General features: G+C 37.1%; 1 protein-coding gene across 1 annotated transcript; it reads right to left on the bottom strand.

Moving 5' to 3' along the window:
* Positions 1–2,569: 2,569 nt before the first annotated feature.
* Positions 2,570–4,035, bottom strand: LOC149647040 (uncharacterized). Its single transcript, XM_089849683.1, has 3 exons — positions 3,817–4,035; positions 3,075–3,388; positions 2,570–3,019 (listed from the first exon to the last, which is right to left on the bottom strand). The coding sequence occupies exons 1-3, from the start codon at positions 3,856–3,858 to the stop codon at positions 2,809–2,811; spliced, it is 567 nt and encodes a 188-aa protein (XP_089705809.1). The 5' UTR covers positions 3,859–4,035; the 3' UTR covers positions 2,570–2,808.
* Between the last annotated feature and the right edge of the window lie 6,298 nt (positions 4,036–10,333).

Genomic DNA, 10,333 nt, shown 5'->3' with positions numbered 1-10,333 from the left:
CAAAATGATATGCCTTTTCCAAAAAATTACATTTTATATTTACTTCCGATATAACATTACTCCTTTTTGCATAATATTGTTCTTTATTTTTATATACTTAATATAGTAGAATTCCCTCCATATCAATCACAGTTTGGGGGGAATTTGACCTGGGGCCGGGGGAAATTTGTCCTCGACATCCATTCGGGGAGAAATTGTCAGGGGGATTTTGTCGCCTACGTGAGGGGATTATGTCCATTTCTTCTCTGATGGGGGACTATGACTGGGGATTCAAAACCAGGAGATTGAATTCAATTCTAAAGAGTAGTAAAATACGGATTGTCTTTAAAATTATATAGAAAAACAAAATATCCGCGCTTCATTCAACTCGGAAAACTCTTATTGTTTTGATTTTGTGGCTTGGGCAAACCAAGTCTTTTTTATAATTTATTAAGGAACTGGTTTGAATTAGCGTACACAATAAAATTTGAAGTCACTAATTTAAATTAGTTAACCGAACCGTGATACTTAGAAACTCAAGTTACAGGATTTAATCTTAGGGTTAACACAAAAAAATAACGAGAGTATTTTGCATGATAGGCGATCGCGATATAAAACTTATAAAAATTACAACAGTTTGCCGACGTTAAATAACCAGATGGGCACAACCCATATTAAAGCCACATACTCCTGCTCTACCTAGACATACTATTCTGTTGAAAACAAGTAGTAAATCAAACGGGTTTTTTTTTTCGTTTAACAATACAAACGGTTTTCAGATATTATCTACAAGAGCCTACCGAATCTGTAGAATTTTATATTTAATGAAAATATCCTAAATTAAAAAAAAAATTGTTCTGTTAAAATTTGAGTAAGCAGCTACTCTTATTTCAATGACTTTACTTTTGTTACAATTGTAATAGTGCGACACAATTACACAAAACTTGAGTGAGCAGACCCTATATGCGCTACGTTTAACAGTGCTAAAATGATTACCCGTAATCCTTACTGCAATAATAGTAATAATTGTATTAGTATGACACAAGCAGTAAACTTAAGTGCTGAAACGATTATCCGTAACGCATACCTAAGCCTTAATACAAGTAGAGAAATTCTGAGTGATTAGCCCTTCGATCGCTTTTACAGTGCTGAAATGATTGCCCGTACAGAAAATCTGAGTCACGTCCTACCGTAAACAGTGGTAAAATTATATTCTTTCAATAAATTTACTTATATTGTAGTTGTAATATCCCGGGCCTCAAGATAGTATATCTCTGCTTTTGCTTTTAAAATTCCCCTCGATTTCTTTGAATGTTGTAATAGGGGAGCGGTATTGAAAGCCTGAAATCGGAGCCTCCGAAATGATCTAGAACCGTCCTTGTCGATTTTTAGGTGGGGAAATATCCAGTTTCATAGAGGAAATATTTTTACTAGATGGCGCTTTTATTACCGTTGCGAGAGGGTTTTTCCATAAATTGTTTATATTTTAGGGGCCAATTATAAAACTTTTAAGAAAGATTTCACCCTTAAATTGACGTTATTGTTATAGGAAGGCTATTCACATTTTATTGAATCTATTGGTTAGATTGTATGGACAACAAAATTAATTATGAGATTTTAACAAGTTTTTTTTAGTAAAACAAAACTTCTTGAAGTTGCAATTTCACTGTTTTAATATACGATATGAGAAATGTTTTTACTCCTTAATCTTTAATTTTTTTAACCTTATCCTTTTTATCCTTTACTTCTTTAGCATGATTGTTTAATAAAAGTCTTCGGAAACTTTCTAAAACATTTTCTTACTATCCAAGACCTCGGCTTCACCGCTTTTCGTCTATGCCTTGCCCTAATATTGTAGCAGTCGACGGGGTGACGAGGCTGAACTTATTTTTTATTTTACGGTACTAAAAGCGCCACCAAGCGAGGAAACACGGCGAACTAAATTAGTTAAAAAATATTCTCGCTTGGCGATAGGCACGGGTCTTGATGATTTCGGAGGCTCCGGTGAAATCCTTGTCGACGGGCGACAGAAATTTTAAAGGGAGTAGGACAGCTTCCATTTTAATTAAGGCAATCCCGTAATTCTCTCTCACTATAAATATATCGAGCAAACGTAAAAAGCAATTCAATATGCCTAACCTTACTAGTACAGTTAAATGCAATGCTTAAAGTTTTTAATATAATTTCATTCCTTTTAAATTTTACGAACGAAAAATATCACCTCACCACGTTTCTCTCCCATTCACTCTCCCTTCAATGACGAACGGAATATTTTACACTGACAAAGGCGGTACACTGGTACACCGACAACAACGGGTCAAACTAGTAGCTACATCGTAGATGTGCATAATACAATATGGGTTAAAAAGCAGACTATTTTGTGAAATTGAAGCTTTCATCATTACGACCCGCGAGGCTGATCAATATAGCACAGCATTGTTTTTCCTGAGTAATGTTTTGATTAATAATTCCATATATTGGAAAAAACGTTGATAACACCATATCAACGCAAACAAAATAACCTTAATGCAGAGTTAGTTCAATTTAATGTAATTAATCTAGAAGTAATGAAATGGGTGGTACTCCGGAATTCGCAGGTGGAAATATTCATTTAACGTTGCACGAGAGATAGCGTGCAATGAAAAGATACGCGAATAGTTTCTATCCAGAAAATTGCATGGTTAGATTAATTAACGAACGGAAGAAAATTGGAACGCTATAGGAACATTGTCAATAGTGTTGGTCGCCACTGAATTTTCTAAACGCGACACAAAATGACTAATTGATTTATAATACAATGCGTTTAAGAACGGATATTAATTTGTGCGCTTAAGCTACGTGGTTGAAGAAAATCTCAGTAATGGCAATGGTTACTGAAACAGACATCAGCATAAAATACAAGTAGAAAGGAGCGATGACGCTTCTGAGGTCTAAGTCAGCCGAGCTTTTCAACGGTCTCTTCCACGTGACGTATTCAATGGGGTGATGGAAAACAAAATCCAGATAGTTGTAAACTTGCGTTTCGAATATTGGTCCCATTCTGCAATAAAACATTTGTCAACCCCCGTTAACTCTCTGATAATGATCATTCTGACATAGTTTGGCCGTGCTCGTGTATTCGCGGACTGCTACTCATCCAAGATGTATTGTAAATGATGTTTAAGTAATCGAAGCCAAATTCTTGTTGAGAAAAGTAAAGTCCTTCCGCGAAGAACTCTTTAGTCTCAGAATCAGCGGTCAAGACCTCTCCCAAGAGCCAAGTGAGGTGGATGTCTGTTATGATCAGAGCTCTTTCCCCAGAAATTATCGGCAGGTATCCATCAAGCATCAGAAAATCCATTAAACTGTTGAAAATGTTCTCCTGATCGAGTGCGTCGAGCCATTCCTGAACAGCTGAATCCTTGGCAGCCTAGATGGGAAGCGCTCATATAAGCAGTTCTCGTATGAGCGGATCCATAATAGCGGTCCTCATAACCGAGGTTTGGTTGGTTCAAGTTTGTTGAGATTAGGTTAGGTTATGTTATTTTAACTTCAGTAGTCTTAAGGTCAGTTTAGGTATTGTTATTCCAACCCTAATAGTATTAGATGAGGTTATCGGATGATGATCTTGTTTTACTTATAAGGTTAAGTAAAAGGTAGGGTTACGAATTGTTTAAAGCTCAAGCTAACAACTGCTATTCCCAAAGCAGCAGTTTTTATAGAATCGCGGTTGCCGCTGTTTCGGGAACTGATCTTTTTAGAACTGCTCATACAAGGTACACCTGCCTAGATGCGCTCCGAAGACATCAGACGTATCGAGAAATTCGAGGAGAAATTATTGCGATAAAGTTTATTTACCAAAACCTGAAGATATTCGAAAGTTCCGCTGCGTTCGATCATTACAGGTGGAATTCCCGATTTGATCAAGTCCGAGAGGGTGTCGATACAATTGTAACTTTCCGCCGTGAACTCGGTACACAAGAAACAACCCAAGAAAAACAGGATGAAAGTCACTCCGATAAGCCACGACAAAGTTAACAGACGAGAAGTAATGTGGGGCAAAATGCTGGAAACCGCTATAAAAAAAGTTATCCAATTATGTCATTTTTCAAAATGCAAAAACCTGTCTAAGAGCACACCAGTCCCCTCTCTCAAGTAAGATCCTCCAAGGAGGATGTGTAAGACGGGAGACTCGGAGTCAGACAAAATGCACAAAGTAGTCCCCTGTTACTAAAACGGTTGTGTGCCGGTCCCCAGTTACCATGGCTACCGTTACCCCCTCGCGGCAAGAGAGCGTACGATCTCCCGCCTGCGTTCAACCCTCCTTGCTCTAAACTCATGAGTTTTTAATATCTCTCGTTTCCATTAACGACCACGTGACGCGTGCCTAGCGCGTCGGAGTTGCGCTTCACTAAATGCGGTATTTTCCTGGGATTTTTCCCTCCCCCTTTTGAGGCAACCTTCGAGTTTACCATCTTATACATCCTCCTTGGATCCTCGTAAAAAGCAGGCTCGCGCAACGATCAATTTTGTTTTCACCCCATACCTAATGCAAAATAGCGAATAATAGAAACAACTTTCTTACGTTCAGCACACAGGAGCGAAGCGTTTTCCCAGACGTATTGCAGGGCCTCTCGGGCCACTTTTTTGACAAACTTCCTGTTGGACAAAGATTTGTATTTGTTCATTACTATCGAATGAACGACGAGCAAAAACGACAGAAGGATGATGGTTAATGCCGTTAAAATCGCCACCTATAATGAAACCAAGAACCAATCCACCATTGAAACTGTAACTGAGCAAAAATTACCTTAGTGTCCATATTTAGGAAGGATGACGAAGTTATCAAGACTCTCTTCGGGGCGGCGGATACGATAATCGTCTTAGAACTTCCAAAGGGCAAAGAAGGACTGAAATATTCCTGTCGGCCATCAAAAAATGACAACGGTGTGGGAAACATTACACAGTGAACATTCTAAACCCCGGAGAAAACTCATGTAGAGCTTATTTGAACTTCGGTACTTTTATATTAGCAAAAACGTTACTTACGTTAGCCAATTCAGGTTCAGAATAAATTCTAATAAGCTCAAAAAAATCAAATTTATTGCCTTCGAATATGGCCCTAGAAGTAATGGATAAAATAAAGTTTCAAAATCGAGCAATAAGTTAGTCATTCGCATCTGATAGATAATTAATCAGAAAGGATGACAAACACATTTGACCAGTGAGCACGTATGAGAAGGGTACTCGGAGGTACCAAATTCTCCGTCAGCCCCTCTTTAAACCGATATCAAGCTGTGGCTCGGTATCAGAATTTCACACATGCGCAATCGACGCAACAGAGAGGGGAAACAAACCAGAGAAGTTTGTTTTTTTAACGTATCATGTGACTTCTGGATCCTCTGCTATGCGCCGAGGTAGGTGCGCGCGGTAGAGATATCGGTCTGTGACGTTATAGTTACCTTCCCAAATTATCTTTGAATCTCCTTCTCATACGTGCTCACTCATTTGACCGAGCCAGTGAGGATTGCAATCGTCTGCAAACGAATTTCATAAACACTAGTTAATTTTACATAATAATTTATACTGAGTGTTCCTACTCCTTAGCTCACGAATTTCTTTCTTGTGCATTTGCGAAAACTAGTGCATTAAAACAATTCAATCTCTCCCGGCCAACAATAGAACCTAATTTCAAGTTCAACGAAGATTACTTTATGTTGAAGGATCTTTTTAAATAATCCGCTGTGCTTTCGTACCGCAACACTTGATTCGCCATCTCCCACGTTTCCTGACAAGCAATTAAAGTATAATACAGTCTTGATTTAATAAATCAATTTGATCTGCCTCCAAATACGGATGAACTCACCGTTATTGTCGTATAATTTATGGGAGTCTCATTGGCATACCTATAATAATTGACGCATTGTTCAAATAAACAAAAGTGTGTCTTTGGTTGTAGACGACATGTAAACTGAGAAGCAAACAACCCTCCAATCAGAAGGGAAGAGCTTATTGACGTCATTGATTTATAGAAAGTTGTACATGATGCTGGCGATCCAAACGTTAAAGGGACTGTAAAATGTCGGGGCGCCGTTGAATTTCTTTTCTTGAAAAGGTTACCCGACCGCCCCCCCTTGCAATCATTGGTGTGAGATCTCTCTTGTGATTGATTTTGAGCCGCCCCGCTTCAGCGTTTCCCCAGTCCTCCCCCCCCGAGTGTTCGAGACCCCCGCTGCGTTTGCTAGAATGAAAGTCTTTAGTTTTGCTTATCCCTGGGGGAATTACTAGGTCAATAACGACTTTTCAAACAACAAAAAACCCAACGGCCCCGTAGAGAACTTTACAGACCCTTTAATTTTTGGTACTAGAGGTAGCATCTGGTACTTTATGAGCCTATTCACGGCTTGTTCCCTGTGCTACGGTCGGGTAGGTAATCATACGCTGAGAGGGGTTGACACGATTGTCTACCATTGGGTCGAATCCCATTGGATCGAATGTCTCGTTCGACCGAATCCCATTAGACCGAATACCGCAATTTGGGCGGTTTTCCAATCATGAATTTTCCTTTCAATCCTATTTTTCTATTGATTTTCCTATTAAACTTCTTGTTATTGCAGAAAATACTAAACCAAACGTAACCTAATATAACAGTAATGTTTTGGAAAAGGCATATTTTTGGAGAAGTCAATGAAGCTAAATTTCAATATTTTGGAAAAGGCGTAACATTGTTAAATGATTTATAAATTATTACTAACCTAATTTAACCAAACCTAACCTAACATAGAAGTAATGTTTTGGAAAAGGCATATTATTTGAGAAGTCAATGAAGCTAAACATCAATATTTTGGAAAAGGCGTAACATTGTTAAATGAATTATAAAATATTACTAACCTAACCTAACCTAACCTAACCTAACCAAACCTAACCAAACCTAACCTAACCAAACCTAACCTAACCTAACCAAACCAAACCAAACCAAACCTAACCTAACCAAACCAAACCAAACCTAACCAAACCAAACCTAACCTAACCTGACCTAACCTAACCTAACCTAACCTAACCAAACCTAACCTAACCTAACCAAACCAAACCAAACCTAACCTAACCAAACCAAACCAAACCTAACCTAACCAAACCAAACCAAACCAAACCTAACCTAACCTAACCTGACCTAACCTAACCAAACCAAACCTAACCTAACCAAACCTAACCAAACCTAACCAAACCTAACCTAACCAAACCTAACCAAACCTAACAAAACCTAACCTAACCTAAACTAACCTAACCTAACCAAACCTAACCAAACCTAACCAAACCTAACCAAACCTAACCTAAACTAACCTAACCTAACCTAACCTAACCTAACCTAACCTGACCAAACCTAACCTAACCTAACCTAAAAATAAAATTGATTTTCTTATTAAACTTCTTGATACTGCAGCAAATAATATGTGTTCACCAATAACATTCTTCAATAAATTTCAGAAAATAACTTCCATTTTTGAAAATTGTCTAACCCTAACCTAACCATACCTAACGTAATCTAACCTTACCATTAAGAGATCTCCCTGCCAAGTACTGACGGCGCTCGATGCTGCTTAACTTCTTCGATCATCCAAATCACTTTATCCATTGTGCTACTGGAGCCCGGCAACTCAAGGAAAACGCTATGATTTTATATGTGTAAACCCATCCCATTCAGTCGAAAGCTCTTCCATTTAAATATTCCCATTCAGTAGAAAATCGCTCCTTGGGCTATAAATTGTTTTAAATTTGGCTACAATTTTAGAAATTTGAATTCGATCCAACGGGATTCTATCCAATAGGATATTACCGTTGACACTATTCTGGGATAAAGGAGGACTTCTCATATCACACTGCTCGAGCAAGTTTCAACTTTTTTATGTCTATATACTTTTAAAATAAATAATAGCATTAGAGGTTGGTTGAGGTTTATATTTTTAGTTTTATTCGAAGGAACGTTTAAGTTAATATTTAAAATTGGAAACGTTCATAAAATTACAATGTTATAGAATATAAAAGCAAATAAAATTTTATTAAGAGAGCAAGTGCTTTGGGTTTCTCTGTGAAGAAGGCGACAAAGGTTTATGAAATTCTATGGGTTTTATTGGGTTTCACCCACCATAAAAAACCCACCAAAAATCCAGTTAATAAAAACCATCACTAAGATCATCAATTTTGATGAATTTGAATGGTAGAATAATTTCATTTTAAAGATAGTTTAAGATATTTGTTGTTTCAACTTCAAATGCACTATTTAATAATATTTATTACTTTTAATGAAACATTTTAAGACTTTTTTATTAAAAGAAGTTACTTTTGAATGACAATTTCTACCATGCACGCAACTGCTAAAGATAAAAACCCAAATACCCAATAAAACCCGGTGGGCTGGGTTTTGTTTGAGCCCTGGTTTAAAACTCGCTTTTTAAATAGGCCTAACGCGTAGGGTGCTATTAGAAAAGGTAAGCGCTTGTATCTTCTTCATGGGCACGGGGTTCCAATTTGAAACAATCTTTATATGTTCTTTCATGAGTTTATTAGATTTGTTCCATAAGTATGACACTACCCATACTTCGTAATGCTAGAGAGTAGAGACTTACTGAGAGCTAGTTCGAAGACGACGCGAGAATTGACTACACTCGGTTTTGCACTCCATCTAGTCCTATATAGTCTGTACTAAGGAATTGACAGCGTCTCACCAGTCGCCGCTTTTCGAGAATCTACCTACGTCGCTTCATGACAAGCTCTCAGTATCCAGTGACAAACTTATACAACGTATCTTATTAACTTATGGTTCTTTTAATAAAAATTAAACTTCTGCCCGACATTTGCCTTTAAAAGAAGATATTTACCTGTATTTAAAAAATCTCTCGTTGCCAAGAAATTCAAACTCGTTTTCTTCCATTCTTTAATTTTCAGCTGACCACTCGCTGATTATTAATAAAATTAAAAATGTCTATTATCTTTGGTCAAAAAAGGAGCTATAGATAGAAATTCCATATCGTTCGTTGCCATTTTAGGCCCTTGAAAATCCTACCATCTAGAACCTGAATCGTTCAAAGCCTTAAATAGTTGGTTTCAGAATTAGGGACTATTGTATCGAAACGAGAACAGTTACATGACGTGGCTGCTTGAAAATCACTCTCTGTGTCCCAACATGCATAATTTCATGTTTTTTCTTGATTTTAAATTCACTTTTCGATGTTCTATTAAGGAGCTGGTTTAAATTATCGTTTAGAATGAAATTTTAAGTCATTGTGATACTTCGAAAATTAAGCTACAGTATTTATTACTCGAGTATTTTGCATCGGGCGATAATAATTTCAAACTTATAAAAAGAAAGAAAAATCGCAACAGTTTGGGTAATGCACTATCGCGTTAACTGCGCGGAGTGAACTGCTGTTGTTAAATATTTGGTGAAATTGAAGCTTTTATCATTACCTTTCACAGTTTGCGTAACGCCCGAGAGTCTGATCAATATCGCAAAACGAGCATGCCGCACATTGATTTTACGTAGCAATGTTTTGGTTAATCAACTTAATAACTGCTTATATTGGAAAGAAAAGTCGCCCAACGTAAAAAGGATATGGGTTAACACTCGAAAGGACATGTTTTCTACGAAACTTTTCATCCCTTAAAAGAGTTTTCCTTTACGTAGGCCCCTATAGCACCGTAACACATATCTACGAAACAAAATAAGTTTGACGCAGAGTTGGATCAATTTAATGTAATTTATCTAGAAGTGGTGGCGTGGATTTCGCAGTTGGAAATGTTTATTGTCCGATGCACGAGAGATAGCGTGCAATGAAAATATATAGCCAGAAAATTTACGGTTAGCCTAAATAAAGAACGGTAAATAACAGGGCCGCTATAATAACATTGTTTATAATGTTGGCAGCCACTGAGTTTTCTAAACGCGACACAAAATAAGTGATTGATTTATAATACTACACAATGCTTTTAAGAACGTGGATTAATTTCGGCGATTATGCCACTTGGTTGAAGAATAAATAATGGCAATGGTATTTTGGGAGAGTACAAAGCGTAAAAGATAAGTAAAAAATATGGAATGACTGAAGTACAGATATTGAAATTTCTCACTTGAGAGACATAATTATAAAACACCAAACATTGACTTTCAGTCTCTTACTTAATTTTAATTTGACATAATTAAAACAGCGCAATCGTAATTCGTAGACGGTGGCACCTAGGAAAAAATCAGTCATAGAAATTTTAAATATTTTCAACCCAAAATTGATGTCCCATAGAAACATTAAGGATGATGTGGAGGATGAGTAATTAGAGGGAAATCATCACGCTATCTGGTGGGACGCTATTAATTATTAAGGAA

Source organism: Phalangium opilio, unplaced genomic scaffold (assembly GCF_054372755.1).
Source record: "Phalangium opilio isolate 3A_F unplaced genomic scaffold, DU_Popi_V2 ptg000089l_1, whole genome shotgun sequence".
Lineage (NCBI taxonomy): Eukaryota > Metazoa > Arthropoda > Arachnida > Opiliones > Phalangiidae > Phalangium > Phalangium opilio.
Note: the sequence above shows the minus strand (reverse complement) of the source record. Positions and strands in the feature narration are given on the sequence as shown.